The sequence below is a fragment of the Procambarus clarkii genome, chromosome 18 (assembly GCF_040958095.1).
Source record: "Procambarus clarkii isolate CNS0578487 chromosome 18, FALCON_Pclarkii_2.0, whole genome shotgun sequence".
Classification (NCBI taxonomy): domain Eukaryota; kingdom Metazoa; phylum Arthropoda; class Malacostraca; order Decapoda; family Cambaridae; genus Procambarus; species Procambarus clarkii.
The window spans coordinates 43,868,786-43,886,327 of NC_091167.1; the positions used below are offsets into that span (position 1 = coordinate 43,868,786).

General features: G+C 43.0%; 4 protein-coding genes across 7 annotated transcripts in view; 2 read left to right on the top strand and 2 right to left on the bottom strand.

Moving 5' to 3' along the window:
- Positions 1-17,542, bottom strand: part of LOC123754463 (short-chain dehydrogenase/reductase family 16C member 6) — a 111,435-nt gene that overhangs the window by 66,280 nt on the left and 27,613 nt on the right. The gene's annotated exons all lie outside the window — the stretch shown is intronic.
- Balat (Beta-alanine transporter) overlaps positions 1-17,542 on the top strand; it is a 122,957-nt gene that overhangs the window by 14,064 nt on the left and 91,351 nt on the right. The window lies entirely within an intron of this gene.
- LOC123752705 (uncharacterized abhydrolase domain-containing protein DDB_G0269086-like) lies at positions 4,203-9,935 on the bottom strand. Its single transcript, XM_045734728.2, has 2 exons — positions 9,871-9,935; positions 4,203-5,286 (listed from the first exon to the last, which is right to left on the bottom strand). Exons 1-2 carry the CDS (start codon positions 9,933-9,935, stop codon positions 4,203-4,205), a joined length of 1,149 nt encoding a protein of 382 aa, XP_045590684.2.
- Positions 11,182-17,542, top strand: part of LOC123754653 (mucin-4-like) — a 44,926-nt gene continuing 38,565 nt past the window's right edge. The window contains exon 1 of the mRNA XM_069326866.1: positions 11,182-11,269. Within this exon, the coding sequence (XP_069182967.1) occupies positions 11,182-11,269 (88 nt within the window). The remainder of the gene's footprint in view (positions 11,270-17,542) is intronic.

Below are 17,542 nucleotides of genomic sequence, written 5' to 3' on the forward strand. Positions count from 1 at the left end.
ACAACACTCACAATTATTTCAGAATCATTCACTACCAATACATATATATATATATATATATATATATATATATATATATATATATATATATATATATATATATATATATATATGTCGTACCTAGTAGCCAGAACGTACTTCTTTGCCTACTATGCAAGGCCTGATTTGCCTAATAAGCCAAGTTTTCATGATTTTATTGTTTTTCGACTACCTAACCTACCTAACCTAACCTAACCTAACTTTTTCGGCTACCTAACCTAACCTAACCTATAAAGATAGGTTAGGTTAGGTTAGGTAGGGTTGGTTAGGTTCGGTCATATATCTATGTTAATTTTAACTCCAATAAAAAAAAATTGACCTCATACATAATGAAATGGGTAGCTTTATCATTTCATAAGAAAAAAATTAGAGATAATATATTAATTCAGGAAAACTTGGCTTATTAGGCAAATCGGGCCTTGCATAGTAGGCCGAGAAGTGCGTTCTGGCTACTAGGTACGACATATATATATATATATATATATATATATATATATATATATATATATATATATATATATATATATATATATATAATGGGGGTGGTAGGAGAGTAAAAGATTAAAGTGTTTGCTGAGAATCCACAGGGTCTTCTCTGAATACCCTTTATTTTCTTCTTCGAGGCTGTGGGTCCCTACAATTGCACCACAGGTGGTACCCTTATACCCTTATATATATATATATATATATATATATATATATATATATATATATATATATATATATATATATTATTTAGTGTTGGCTCTCGTGGAGGTCGGCGTAGACTGTGACCCAAGCTTGTCTCAACTCTTGCCTCTCAACGCCAGCATGTGACGTTGCCATATGTTTAGTAATATTTTAATTTTACGCTATTTATACAAAAGTGTGTGTACACACACACACACACACACACACACACACACACACACACACACACACACACACACACACTCTCAAACATCTATGTATATACGATATATGTAGGTCTACACACACGTGTATGTAGGTGTGTACACATACCTGTGTATGTGGACATACGGTGCTAGTTCACAAGTAAAATTCCCCGCACTTTCCAGCCTATTCCCCTGAAGCCTACTTTATACGGTTCCCCATCGCTAGGAGTAGGAGGCCTGGTAGGCTTAAGGAGATCCCTCTGAGGGCCTAAGCCACCGACTGGTCTGCCACAGGGTCCAACCGTAACAGTCTACTGCTATATAGCCATACTGGCTTAGCGCTCTCTCTTTATAATCCCTTATGCCTAGAGCGGAGTACCTCCCGGGTGCCCACTTACCGCTCACTGAAGAGAGACACCGGAAGCAGATCACAGCAAGGTTAGACATTTATGGAGAGAAAGCGCTGATCCATTATGGCTACGTAGCAGTAGACTGTTGTGGTTTGTAGGGGATATAGAAAATGTAATAGTGACCATAAAATGCAATTAAGCTTAGCATTGTAGCGTAGGAGAGAATATTGCCAATATTACCTTGGTCTCGATACCACGTAATGGGTTCGAACGCCATAAAAAAACTAATACACAAAACGATTTAAAATTACCAGGGAAGCCTGGTTAGGAATCGGGCCGCAGGGATGATGAGCCCCGAAATCAGGATAAGGTAAGATTATGGGGACCTATTGCTCTGTTCATACCATTATGGTGACCAATTGTTCTGGACGTAACATTATGGGGATTATCTTGAGGTTATCTTGAGATGATTTCGGGGCTTTAGTGTCCCCGCGGCCCGGTCCTCTACCATCAGGACAGCCCTGATGTCTTACGCCACAACGCGTACACTAGACATCGCGCGGCCGTCCGCCGCTCACAGGAGTATTGTCGGTGCTCAGGGTCACCGGCACAAGGACTAAAGATAATGTTGCCGCGATCATAGATCAGACCAGAAGGCATGGCAGGATGTGCAGAATACCCCCGTTGAAAAGCAGAGGTGCAACAGGTACTCTGAGAGAGAACTCTATCAACATCAGAGGCCCGAGACTGTTCAACACGCTTCCACTACACATAAGGGGCATAACTGGCCGACCCCTCACAGTGTTCAAGAGAGAACTGGATAAGCACCTCCAAAGGATACCTGATCAACCAGGCTGTGACTCATACGTCAGGCTGCGAGCAGCCGCGTCTAACAGCCTGGTTGATCAGTCCAGCAACCAGGAGGCCTGGTCGACGACTGGGCCGCGGGGACGCTAAGCCCCGGAAGCACCTCAAGGTAACCTCAAGGTAAGGTATCACAGCTGGAATGAATAACGCAGCAATTGGCTTATGGGTACAAGTAGGCAGGCAGCCTCCACACACCATGTGTGCTCGGCATTCTTGTCTCCACGTAGACTAGTCGACAGTGCGCGCACTTAGTAATGCCGGAGACATCAGTACTTATTACATTTATAATTCATTGTGCTGGGTGACAGGAAGCCAGAGTGTATTCATACACGTATGGCTTTTATCGAGGTCTCCCTCCTCCCCAAGGTCGAATTACTGACACCGCCCAGGATGCCACCCCACAACGGCTGGCTAATTCCTGAGTACCTACTCACTTCTAGGTAAACAGAGGCATTAGGTGAAATTAAATGTGCCCAACCGTTTTTTTTATGAAAGCATCAGCTTTCTGTCCCGCCCGGGATTCGAACCCGGAAATCTCGATTATATATACTGCGACTTTAGGCAGAGAGAGAGCAAGCGATGATTATAAGAGAAGTTATATTACTCCCTTATATAATGATCTTAATTTATACAATCAAAGAGCCATTAACACACTCCTCCACGCACCGCCATTTATCACCACTCACACGGAATATTTTACACATGCAACACTGCCTCAACCAACACCAAAATTCAGGTTACTTACAGCATAAAGGTTTCAATATCACAGCACATTAGCTCACCAACATGAGAGCAATGTTACGCCCCAACCTGCACCACCACGAGAGTGTGTGGTCACGCTGCCTCTAGTGGGGGGGTCTTCAGCCCCAGCACCCTCCCTCCCTCCCTCCCTCACTCCAGCCCCACCTTCCCTCTACTCCCAGCACCACCACTCCCAGCCCCACCTTCCCTCTGCTCCCAGCACCCTCTACAGCACCACCACCCCCAGCCCCACCTTCCCTCTGCTCCCAGCACCCTCTACAGCACCACCACTCCCAGCCCCACCTTCCCTCTGCTCCCAGCACCCTCTACAGCACCACCACTCCCAGCCCCACCTTCCCTCTGCTCCCAGCACCCTCTACAGCACCACCACCCCCAGCCCCACCTTCCCTCTGCTCCCAGCACACTCTACAGCACCACTACTCCCAGCCCCACCTTCCCTCTGCTCCCAGCACCCTCTACAGCACCACCACCCCCAGCCCCACCTTCCCTCTGCTCCCAGCACCCTCTACAGCACCACCACTCCCAGCCCCACCTTCCCTCTGCTCCCAGCACCCTCTACAGCACCACCACTCTCAGCCCCACCTTCCCTCTGCTCCCAGCACCCTCTACAGCACCACCACCCCCAGCCCCACCTTCCCTCTGCTCCCAGCACCCTCTACAGCACCACCACTCCCAGCCCCACCTTCCCTCTGCTCCCAGCACCCTCTACAGCACCACCACCCCCAGCCCCACCTTCCCTCTGCTCCCAGCACCCTCTACAGCACCACCACTCCCAGCCCCACCTTCCCTCTGCTCCCAGCACCCTCTACAGCACCACCACCCCCAGCCCCACCTTCCCTCTGCTCCCAGCACCCTCTACAGCACCACCACTCCCAGCCCCACCTTCCCTCTGCTCCCAGCACCCTCTACAGCACCACCACCCCCAGCCCCACCTTCCCTCTGCTCCCAGCACCCTCTACAGCACCACCACTCTCAGCCCCACCTTCCCTCTGCTCCCAGCACCCTCTACAGCACCACCACTCTCAGCCCCACCTTCCCTCTGCTCCCAGCACCCTCTACAGCACCACCACTCCCAGCCCTGGTCCATAATAAACACGTTTGCTTGGTCAGATGTTTTTGCTACTTGTTTCCCATACACAATTAGTTGTTTTGTATCTGCTACTGGTTACTAGGAATCTGATTTTGGTTGCTTGGAATGGGAATCTCCCTGACCAGGATACGAACCCAGGTCATGGTTGCTTGGAAACTGTTGCTTGCTTTTATGTACGTCATGAGTTCTCAAGATTATTCTAATAGAAAAACTGGATATTCAGTATTTCTGTTGAGCTTGTTCAGCATCTGCTACAGCTTGTTCAGCATCTGCTACAGTTTGTTCAGCATCTACTACAGTTTGTTCAGCATCTACTACAGCTTGTTCAGCATCTGCTACAGCTTGTTCAGCATCTACTACAGCTTGTTCAGCATCTGCTACAGCTTGTTCAGCATCTGCTACAGCTTGTTCAGCATCTGCTACAGCTTGTTCAGCATCTGCTACAGCTTGTTCAGCATCTGCTACAGCTTGTTCAGCATCTGCTACAGCTTGTTCAGCATCTGCTACAGCTTGTTCAGCATCTGCTACAGCTTGTTCAGCATCTGCTACAGCTTGTTCAGCATCTGCTACAGCTTGTTCAGCATCTGCTACAGCTTGTTCAGCATCTGCTACAGCTTGTTCAGCATCTGCTACAGCTTGTTCAGCATCTACTACAGCTTGTTCAGCATCTACTACAGCTTGTTCAGCATCTGCTACAGCTTGTTCAGCATCTACTACAGCTTGTTCAGCATCTACTACAGCTTGTTCAGCATCTGCTACAGTTTGTTCAGCATCTACTACAGCTTGTTCAGCATCTGCTACAGCTTGTTCAGCATCTACTACAGTTTGTTCAGCATCTACTACAGCTTGTTCAGCATCTGCTACAGTTTGTTCAGCATCTACTACAGCTTGTTCAGCATCTACTACAGTTTGTTCAGCATCTACTACAGCTTGTTCAGCATCTGCTACAGCTTGTTCAACATCTGCTACAGCTTGTTCAACATCTACTACAGCTTGTTCAACATCTACTACAGCTTGTTCAGCATCTACTACAGCTTGTTCAGCATCTACTACAGCTTGTTCAGCATCTACTACAGCTTGTTCAACATCTACTACAGCTTGTTCAGCATCTACTACAGTTTGTTCAGCATCTACTACAGCTTGTTCAGCATCTACTACAGTTTGTTCAGCATCTACTACAGCTTGTTCAGCATCTGCTACAGCTTGTTCAACATCTGCTACAGCTTGTTCAGCATCTACTACAGCTTGTTCAACATCTACTACAGCTTGTTCAGCATCTGCTACAGCTTGTTCAGCATCTGCACTGAAATGATGTCAGGGATGCAATAGTCTTTTAACATTTAACTCCCATTTTGGGTGAGAAGATTTGATTCATAAATTACAGTCATTATATATTCAAGATAACAATTATCAATACTATCCATAAGATACTAGTTCATGGATTTAATAGTAAACCACTTGCTCTACCCAGTTTCCACTTTTCCTTTAACAAGTGGTGGTCCTTCGTAGCTATCTAATTAGCATCAATTTAAATTAAATATATGAGTCAAGTTTTAACACATCTGCGGTGTATGCGAGGCTGGCTAACATCAGAACTGCCTTCAGGAATCTGTGTAAGGAATCATTCAGAACCTTGTACACCACATATGTAAGACCAATCCTGGAGTATGCGGCCCCAGCATGGAGCCCGTAGCTTGTCAAGCACAGGACTAAGCTGGAAAAAGTTTAGAGGTATGCCAATAGGCTAGTCCTAGAACTAAGAAGCATGAGTTACGAGGAAAGGCTGCATGAAATGCACCTCACGTCGCTGGAAGACAGGAGGGCTCGGGGAGACATGATCACTACCTATAAAATTCTCAAAGGAATCGACAGGGTAGATAAAGTTAAACTGTTTATCACTTTGTCCCCTTGGACAACAAGGGGGCACAAGTGGAAACTTGAGTACCCACATGAGCCACAGGGACGTTAGAAAGAACTCTTTCAGTGTCAGAGTAGTTAACAGGTGGAATGCATTAGTCAGAGATATGGTGGAGGCTGACTCCATACTCAGTTTCAAATGTAGATATGATAGAGCCCAATAGGCTCAGGAACCTGTACACCTGTTGACAGTTGAAAGGTGGGACCTAAGAGCCAGAGCTCATCTCCCACAAGCACAACTAAATGAGTACAACTAAGTAAGCACACACACAACAACAATGGATTGTGTTGCAATGTGTACTCACCTCCACTAGGTGAGTACACACAGCAACAATAGAATGGAAAAAAAAGGTGATGAATGTTTCCATCTGTTACGTATACTATACCCGTTTGTGTTACTGTGACAGTCTGGTACTCGTTTCTATGTCACAATCTTTATAAGTAGCTGCTGCTGTTTATTTACTCTGTGTCACGGCTGGTCGGTCATAGCCACTCACAAGTCTGGCCGTGTCCCTATATAGGCTACTGCTCTGGTTACATTGTTACTGCTCTGGTTACATTGTTATTCTTAATGTATTTGTTTGTCTAGGGAAATTGTTCGTCTACTTGTACAAAAGTAAACAAAGACAAGAGTAAACAAAAACAAGAGTAAACCAAAATATATTTTTACAAAAAAATATGAGAATACATTGAGGAGAAGCCTCCCCCCTCCCCCTCTATCCTACAGAACCTCACTGTAACACTATATTAATAATCACGCACCAGAATGGTTTACCTCTCTCCAACAACACAAGCAATACGGTAAACCTTAATACTCTGCTCCGACAATCGAAAGTTTACTTAACAATCAACCTGTCACCATATTTACCAGACACAAATATATTAGGAAACCTGGACCCTCTCTCTCTCTCTCTCTCTCTCTCTCTCTCTCTCTCTCTCTCTCTCTCTCTCTCTCTCTCTCTCTCTCTCTCTCTCTCTCTCTCTGTTTATCCCACTTGGTAGTACCTCAGTTTACTCGAGGATCTCCTGCAATTTGGATAAATACAAAATTATGATTTACTTGAATATTTGGCAAAAAGTAACAATGAAAACTCAAGCAGTCAGTAAACACGATCCTCCTCCTCCTCCTCCGGCCAAGTATTAATGGCGTCCATCGGGTCTTGTCACGTCACCTGCCCCGTGATACTAGACCTCTCATCATTCCTCATCAATCTCTATAAACTCTCATATAACAGTACTCCACATTTAGTAGGTTATATAAATGAGTCCATTTTCCCCTCACAAAATATTCACAATGTACACATACTCCACAATAAATCTCCAACTCTCGGTACTAGTTTCCTTGGCGGAGTGTTATCAGCGACACGCGTCTCCCAGTTGCCAGCTGCAGGTTTCTTTCAAGAAACAAATGTATAATTTACTACTTTTATGTACCATTTTCTTAGCTAAATTGTTACATATCTTGTCTCCACCAAAATATCTCTACAGGAGACACCCTCCAAATAGCAATAGGGGGACTGACTCAGGGACTGACTTTGAAGGTTGTATGATAGAAGACAGAAGTTGACTCGCCGGGAAAGAACATTGCAGAAGATCTTTATAGTATCCTGTGTGAAAGTGACACCAGATATTATATTATGTACATATGTAAGAAGTAAATATAGTTAAGAAGTACACATGGTGATTGTTTTGTTTAGTGTTGTTTACCCCTATTCCTATTGAAATGACAATTACTGCCAGTTGCGAATAGCTTTCCTGTGACTCAGGGTTGGATCGAATATGAAGTCGCCTTAAGGGTATATTTTGTATTTAAGTTTTGAATAGAAAGAACCCGGTTACTGGCTAAGTGAGGCCGTAACATAGACACTTAGAGGACAATACAACAATAAAGACCGAAGATCTGGTACACTAATGCCAATGAATTGTCAAACAAAGCAGATGAACTTAAAGAAAGAACTGAGGAAACAGACCCTGATGTAATAGCATTAGAAGAGACCAAACTAACTAGTATGATTAGCAATGCGATATTTCCAAGGGAATACCATAATAGGAAGGGGAGAGCCTAGAGAGAAGTCTATAATAGGAAGGGGAGAGCCTAGAGAGAAGTCCATAATGGGAAGGGGAGAGCCTAGAGAGAAGTCTATAATAGGAAGGGGAGAGCCTAGAGAGAAGTCTATAATAGGAAGGGGAGAGCCTAGAGAGAAGTCTATAATAGGAAGGGGAGAGCCTAGAGAGAAGTCCATAATGGGAAGAGGAGAGCCTAGAGAGAAGTCTATAATGGGAAGGGGAGAGCCTAGAGAGAAGTCTATAATAGGAAGGGGAGAGCCTAGAGAGAAGTCTATAATAGGAAGGGGAGAGCCTAGAGAGAAGTCCATAATGGGAAGGGGAGAGCCTAGAGAGAAGTCTATAATGGGAAGGGGAGAGCCTAGAGAGAAGTCCATAATAGGAAGGGGAGAGCCTAGAGAGAAGTCTATAATGGGAAGGGGAGAGCCTAGAGAGAAGTCCATAATAGGAAGGGGAGAGCCTAGAGAGAAGTCTATAATGGGAAGGGGAGAGCCTAGAGAGAAGTCCATAATAGGAAGGGGAGAGCCTAGAGAGAAGTCTATAATGGGAAGGGGAGAGCCTAGAGAGAAGTCTATAATGGGAAGGGGAGAGCCTAGAGAGAAGTCCATAATAGGAAGGGGAGAGCCTAGAGAGAAGTCTATAATGGGAAGGGGAGAGCCTAGAGAGAAGTCCATAATAGGAAGGGGAGAGCCTAGAGAGAAGTCCATAATAGGAAGGGGAGAGCCTAGAGAGAAGTCCATAATGGGAAGGGGAGAGCCTAGAGAGAAGTCTATAATGGGAAGGGGAGAGCCTAGAGAGAAGTCCATAATAGGAAGGGGAGAGCCTAGAGAGAAGTCCATAATAAGAAGGGGAGAGCCTAGAGAGAAGTCCATAATGGGAAGGGGAGAGCCTAGAGAGAAGTCCATAATGGGAAGGGGAGAGCCTAGAGAGAAGTCCATAATGGGAAGGGGAGAGCCTAGAGAGAAGTCCATAATAAGAAGGGGAGAGCCTAGAGAGAAGTCCATAATGGGAAGGGGAGAGCCTAGAGAGAAGTCCATAATAAGAAGGGGAGAGCCTAGAGAGAAGTCCATAATGGGAAGGGGAGAGCCTAGAGAGAAGTCCATAATGGGAAGGGGAGAGCCTAGAGAGAAGTCCATAATAGGAAGGGGAGAGCCTAGAGAGAAGTGGCAAGCAACTATTGCATTCTGGGAATGATTTCATTGAATGGTAACAAAGTGGTTGTGGCTGTAATCTACAACTCCCAGAGGACCACAATAAACGGAGGCAAGAATATGGAATTATGAACAGAGCATGTTTGTACATCCTCTAAGGGGTGACAGATACAGACTGAAATCAGACAGACAGATCTTTTGCTTTACAGTCTGTCACAAACAGAAAGGAAAGCTCCTGGTAATGGAAAACTTCAACCAAGGCCAAATCATCTGGGAAACAATGGGCCCAAGAGGAGGGGATGAGACATGAAGAGCAAAGCTTGTAAAAGTAGTAGTGAGGAACTTCCTGATGCAACATGTCAGGGAGCAAACAAGGAGAAACGGTGGAGAAAAACCAGCTGGGCTAGATCTAGATCTTCGCACTGATTGAGATGGACATTGAAAATATTGACTATGAAATGCCATTAGGAGCCAGAGACCACTGTATCTTAATCTTTGTATATATATATATATATATATATATATATATATATATATATATATATATATATATATATATATATATATATATATATATATATATATATATAGTGACAATGAAGACAATAACAACAAGGGGAGAATGTAAGGCTAGCATACAGAAGAGGAGAATACCAGGTCCTCTAGAGAACTCATGGGGGCGAATAAAAGAAGGGGAAGAGAACTCTGAGGTAAATCAACACAGGACACAATGGACGATGGACTACGTAACTGACAAACTCAAAGAAGCTGAAGGAAGACTTATAGCACCACTAAGGGTTGAGGGAAGCAAGACGAGCATTACCCCGAGGCTCAACAGTGTCTGGAAGCAAAGAGAAGCAAAAAAACATGGAAGAAGTATAGAGAAGACAGAACACAAGAAATCCACAATGCGAACAAAGAGGCCAGAAATAAGTACACATGAACTATGAGAGTGGCAGAGAAGCGGTACGAGAATAATGTTGCATACAAGGCTAAGTCGGAGCCAAAGCTGTTCAATAGTCATAGCAGGAGGAAGATGACTGTGAATGAGCACGTTATCACACTTCGCAAAAGTGAAGGAGGACACACGGTAAATAATAAGGTGATATGTGAGGAACTTAACAAAAGCCTTCGGGAATTACTCAAGCTGGAGCCTGATTTGCCACAAGAACTTAACAGCCCAAACTGAAAGAGAAATTCCACAGGAAAGCCTTACTGAAATAACAATAATACCATAACAAGTAAAGAAGTAACTGCTGGAACTGAATATGACAAAAGCCCTGGGACCACACAATATATCGCCAGGGATACTAAAAGAAGCAGCTGAGGCATTGTGAAGCTCACTTGCCATAATATTTAATTCCTCTCTAGAAAGGAAGAACTTCCTGACAACTGGAAAATGACTATTGTGGTGCCAATCTACAATAAAGGGGGAAGACAAAAACCGTTAAACTGCAGACCTTTATCACTAACAAGTATCCCCCCTGCAAGTTGCTAGAGACTGATCCGAAGAAAGCCAATAGAACATTTGCAACTGATAACTTTGTCTCAAGGCACCAGCATGGTTTCAGCAAAAGAAAATGTTGCTTGATAAACTTGCTGGAGTTCTACAACAAGATGACAGAAACCAAACAAGAGAGAGAGAGGGATGGGCAGACTGTATATACCTTGACTGTCAGAAGGGCTGTGATACAGTTCTGTACTTAAGACTCCTACACAAACTAGAGAAGCAGGCTGGTGTATCTGGAGGAGTCCCAAGGTGGGTCAGAGAGTACCTCTCAGGAAGGAAGCAGAGAGTCACGGTGAGAGCAGAGACATCAGAGTGGAGAGAGGTTACAAGTGGAGTACCACAAGGATCGGTTCTAGGGGCCCATCCTGTTTCTAATATATGTCAATGACCTGATAGAGGAACTAAGCTCCCTCATATCCATGTTCGCAGACGATGCAAAACTATTGAGTAAAGTCAGGTTAGGGTTAGACATCGGCATGCATTGTAAGAGGAGTTGGACACTCCAGAAGTGGTCTGAAAAATGGCAGCTAGAATTTAACCCAGCCAAATGCAAACTATGAGGATTAGAACAGGAGTGCGAAGGTCACTACAGCAGTATAGGATAAAGGAAGACATATTCTTCAGTCAGAAAAGGAAAAAGACCTGTGAGTGGACATAACCCCAAATCTTATGCCAGAAGCCCACATTAACAGAATAACAACAGCGGCATGTGACATACTGGCCAACATCCAGTTATCCTTCAGAAACTTGGACAAAGGAACTTTACTGGTCCAAAATACAGCGAAGGTGAGACCCACTCTTGAATATGCAGCCCCAACATGGAACCCTTACCTGAGCAAGTACAAGGAGGAACTAGAAAATCTCCAAAGATATACAAGACCTTGTTAATAGAACAAGACTCGTGCCGGAGCTAGCATAAACAAAGCATTAATTATGAAGTAGCATTGAAACTTGTTAATTAAGAAGTTAGCATCAACGAAACATTAATTAAAAGTCTAGCGCCAGTTAAATTTATTAAGAAGTTAACGTCAAGGAAACGTATTAATAATTATCTAGCGTCAACAAAACATTAATTAAGAAGTAAGCGTCAACGAACCATTAAGAAATTAGCGTCAACGAACCATTAAGAAGCTAGCGTCAAGGAACCATTAAGAAGCAAGCGTCAACGAACCATTAAGAAGCAAGCGTCAACGAACCATTAAGAAGCAAGCGTCAAGGAACCATTAAGAAGCAAGCGTCAACGAACCATTAAGAAGCAAGCGTCAACGAACCATTAAGAAGCAAGCGTCAACGAACCATTAAGAAGCAAGCGTCAACGAACCATTAAGAAGCATGCGTCAAGGAACCATTAAGAAGCAAGCGTCAACGAACCATTAAGAAGCAAGCGTCAACGAACCATTAAGAAGCATGCGTCAACGAACCATTAAGAAGCATGCGTCAACGAACCATTAAGAAACAAGTGTCAAGGAACCATTAAGAAGCAAGCGTCAACGAACCATTAAGAAGCAAGCGTCAACGAACCATTAAGAAGCAAGGGTCAACGAACCATTAAGAAGCATGCGTCAACGAACCATTAAGAAGCATGCGTCAACGTACCATTAAGAAGCATGCGTCAACTAACCATAACGAACCATTAAGAAGCATGCGTCAACGAACCATAACGAACCATTAAGAAGCATGCGTCAACGAACCATAACGAACCATTAAGAAGCATGCGTCAACGAACCATAACGAACCATTAAGAAGCATGCGTCAACGAACCATTAAGAAGCATGCGTCAACGAACCATTAAGAAGCATGCGTCAACGAACCATAACGAACCATTAAGAAGCATGCGTCAACGAACCATAACGAACCATTAAGAAGCATGCGTCAACGAACCATAACGAACCATTAAGAAGCATGCGTCAACGAACCATTAAGAAGCATGCGTCAACGAACCATTAAGAAGCATGCGTCAACGAACCATAACGAACCATTAAGAAGCATGCGTCAACGAACCATAACGAACCATTAAGAAGCATGCGTCAACGAACCATAACGAACCATTAAGAAGCATGCGTCAACGAACCATAACGAACCATTAAGAAGCATGCGTCAACGAACCATAACGAACCATTAAGAAGCATGCGTCAACGAACCATAACGAACCATTAAGAAGCATGCGTCAACGAACCATTAAGAAGCATGCGTCAACGAAACATAACGAACCATTAAGAAGCATGCGTCAACGAACCACAACGAACCATTAAGAAGCATGCGTCAACGAACCATAACGAACCATTAAGAAGCATGCGTCAACGAACCATAACGAACCATTAAGAAGCATGCGTCAACGAACCATAACGAACCATTAAGAAGCATGCGTCAACGAACCATAACGAACCATTAAGAAGCATGCGTCAACGAACCATAACGAACCATTAAGAAGCATGCGTCAACGAACCATAACGAACCATTAAGAAGCATGCGTCAACGAACCATAACGAACCATTAAGAAGCATGCGTCAACGAACCATAACGAACCATTAAGAAGCATGCGTCAACGAACCATAACGAACCATTAAGAAGCATGCGTCAACGAACCATAACGAACCATTAAGAAGCATGCGTCAACGAACCATTAAGAAGCATGCGTCAACGAACCATTAAGAAGCATGCGTCAACGAACCATTAAGAAGCATGCGTCAACGAACCATTAAGAAGCATGCGTCAACGAACCATAACGAACCATTAAGAAGCATGCGTCAACGAACCATTAAGAAGCATGCGTCAACGAACCATAACGAACCATTAAGAAGCATGCGTCAACGAACCATAACGAACCATTAAGAAGCATGCGTCAACGAACCATAACGAACCATTAAGAAGCATGCGTCAACGAACCATAACGAACCATTAAGAAGCATGCGTCAACGAACCATAACGAACCATTAAGAAGCATGCGTCAACGAACCATAACGAACCATTAAGAAGCATGCGTCAACGAACCATTAAGAAGCATGCGTCAACGAAACATAACGAACCATTAAGAAGCATGCGTCAACGAACCACAACGAACCATTAAGAAGCATGCGTCAACGAACCATTAAGAAGCATTCGTCAACGAACCATTAAGAAGCATGCGTCAACGAACCATAACGAACCATTAAGAAGCATGCGTCAACGAACCATAACGAACCATTAAGAAGCATGCGTCAACGAACCATAACGAACCATTAAGAAGCATGCGTCAACGAACCATAACGAACCATTAAGAAGCATGCGTCAACGAACCATAACGAACCATTAAGAAGCATGCGTCAACGAACCATAACGAACCATTAAGAAGCCATTCTGAGCCACAGCTCAGAATGGAAGCAAGTCGACGAAGAACTCTGTAGGGTAAGGCAGGTCCTAGTCAATAACGGCTTCTCCAATGGTTTCATCGAAGACATCATAAGAAGGAAAGTGAAAAGCCATGCAACCTCTGAAGAGACAACTAACACAACACCTATAACCCCTATTAGACTATTTTACAGGAACTTCTTTTCCACAGCTCATAAAACGGAGGAAAGGGTCCTGAAAGATATTGTTAATAGAAACGTTATCCCTACAGACAAAAATCAGAGGATACAACTGACGATTTACTATAAAACCAGAAAAACGGCCAGTCTTCTCATGAGAAACTCTCCAGACACAAAACAGAACGCTTTAAAAGAGACTAACGTCGTCTATGCCTTCAAATGCCCACTTGGGGACTGTAAGCTCCAAAAAACCCAGTATATAGGCAAGACAACAACATCTCTTTCTAGGCGTTTAACGATGCATAAGCAACAGGGCTCCATTAAGGAACATATAATCTCTTCCCACAACCAAACCATCGCCAGAGAAATCCTAGTAAACAACACAGAAATCATCGATAGATACAGCGATAGCAGGCGGCTTGACGTTTGCGAGGCACTACACATCAAGAAGTCAACACCAGCAATCAACAGCCAATTATTGCACAACTATATTCTACCCACCTCAAGACTCCGCTCCAATATAGAAGCATCAAGAAATATGGACCAATAGGCTTTCTACAAACACTTCTATTCAATACCCATTGTTTGTGTTCTGTCTTGTGTTGATACTTTTAATACCCTATTAATATCCCCTCTTGTTCTGTCTTGTGTTAATGCCACATCACCCCTCCCACCTCACTCAAATGTAGATATAAAATCGGAGATACGTAAGTTCTAATCAGTTGTGTATTTGTGAACTAAAGTCTTTGAAAATGTAATAAGTTTTACGAAACGCGCCCGTGTCGCGTCAGACTAGAAATAAAAATGAATTTTGGAGAATTGATTTTTGATTTACCTCCAACAGTGAAGCGTAATGTACGAAAGATTGAGAAAATTCGTGTTAGAATTATTAATCCTACTTTTTCGGTCATATTTAATAATATATGTCTACAGGAAAGACTGCTACCAAAATATACTAATATATATATATATATATATATATATATATATATATATATATATATATATATATATATATATATATATATATAAGGGAATGATTAATGATTCTAACTCGAATCTTCTCAATATTTGTTTTGCTGTTTTTCACTGTTGAGGAAGATAAATCTCCAAAGTTAATTTTCACACTTTTTATTTTAATCTGACGCCTAGTGATGCGTTGACCAAAATGCGTTGACGCAAGGTCACTCCTTACACTTTCAAAGACTAATTTACCCTGTTGTTATAAATTCAGCTACTCGAATCAAGTTCCAGTAGCACGAGCTATGGTGAGCCCGTAACTTACCTGGCACAGGAGCGGGGCAAGAAGCACGGGCTATGGTTAGCCTCGTGGACGGGAGATGTCTCCCCGTCCAATTTACCATAGATTGATTGATTGATAAAGATTAAGCCACCCAAAAGGTGGCACGGGCATGAATAGCCCGTGCCTATGAAGTGGTGGCCCTTTTGACCCATTACCAGTATCAATAGATGATACTGGAGATCTGTGGAGGTGCGACTGCACCCTGCGTGACGGGAGATGTCTCCCGTCAATTTACCATACATTTGCAAAGGCTTATATTCTCTTTGGGTGAGGTGGTACAGAACAAGTGGATCAAACAAGTGGATGAATGGTATAACATAAGGGATATTAATAGGCTAATACATGCATCAACATAAGCAGCCTATGTTCTTGCGGATCGTGTCTCTGTGTTGGCTCGGGGTCTTGAAGTGGGTAGCATGTAATTATGTGTTAAGTGGTTGTTGATTGCTGGCCTTGACTCTTTCACGTGTAGCGCTCTTAGGGCGTTGTGCTTGGTGTCTGGAGAGTTCTTCCCAGGTAACTTAGAGGTCTACTTGTACTGGTAGTATATTGTTAATTGTATCTTGTGATTGGTGTCTGTGGGGGATAACATTCCTGTCAATAATATCTTTCAAGACTCTTTCCTCCATTTTGTAAGCCGTGGAAAAGACTGCTTTACACACACACACACATATATATATATATATATATATATATATATATATATATATATATATATATATATATATATATATATATATATATATATATATATATATATATATACACATATATATACTAGCTGTACCCGGTCAAGCGGTACAGGCCGGGTACACCAACGCATGGGCATTACTGAGCCACAGCAACCTTGCCCTATCTCCCAGTCCTCCCCACCATTCCCCCCTCCCACATTCCATCGTCCTCCCAACTATTCCCACCCTCCCCGTCCCTTTGTCCTCCCCGCCAACCCTCCTCCCTCGTCCAATACATTCCCAAATAATCTGATGTTCCCATCACTGACATATAAGAAAAACAGTTTAAAAAACGAAATGAAAAATGAAAAAATAAAAAAATAAACTATACTCACAAAATGAACGGTATGGTAAACAACACAGCTCAATTCCAATGCAATGTCACACAAAATAATTAAATCAAAATGAAAATAAATAGAAATCTATGAAAATTCAATTTATCAATGCAATCGGAAACACTGAAATGGAATCGTAACATATTTAGTATAGCGTGTGTTGCTATTACGTGCAACAGCTGGCACTGTTTAAAAATATATATATATTTACCTGTCACAGGTGTGGCATCTATATAGTTGGTATATAAAAACACACACGCATTCGAATAGAACGTTGTATCAAAATTTCAAAGCAATCGGTGAAGAACTTTTGGAGATTACAGGGTGTGTTGCTCTTACATCCAATAGATGGCGCTATTTAAAAAAAAAAAAGTTTTTTTTCTGTCACAGCAAAGTCATGTATATAGTAGGTACAGAAAAACACGCGCCTATTCGAATGCAACGTTGTGTCAAAATTATACGCACTTGACACTGTACCACTGTACGCTGTACATACTAACACGCTGTTACATCACGTTTCATATACTTTTTTTATAAACAAAAAATTATTACATTTATTATTATCATAGAGAAAATTACTAGGAGCCATGAGGAGGATTCGAACCCGCACACTTGGTACTCCCAAGCCAAGAGCCACCTCGCCCCAGACCACCACACCACGACATGGTCAAAAGAAATAAAACATGAGACTCAACTGATTCCTCCAGGAGTCGTGAGGCTTCCGCTGAAGCCCAATCAGGGTTCCACCAATGACTCCCATGCACTCTGACTGTGGTCCCAGAGTGCCCCCACATGCACGCTGGTCTAGGGCGTAGGCTTGGGAGTACCAAGTGTGGGGGTTCGAATCCTCATCATGAGTTCCTATTGAGTTTCTGAATGATACATGACGTCAATGTGATTTTATTGTGCATTATTGTTAGTAAAAATAATAAAAATTAAAAAAAATAATAATATTAACATTATTATTATTATACACCGCCTGGAGACCAACACCTGTGCTCAAGTTAGACAACTGCACACACCTGCAATACCTGTTTGTCGC

What these genes read in the sequence shown, in the direction of transcription:
- LOC123752705 (XM_045734728.2), bottom strand. Translation starts at nt 9,935, where the DNA reads ATGCTCGTCTTGCTTCCCTCAACCCTTAGTGGTGCTATAAGTCTTCCT. An exon ending in CCTTCAGCTTCTTTGAGTTT is followed by an intron (nt 5,287 to 9,870) that starts GTCAGTTACGTA and finishes ACATCATTTCAG; the next exon opens with TGCAGATGCTGAACAAGCTG.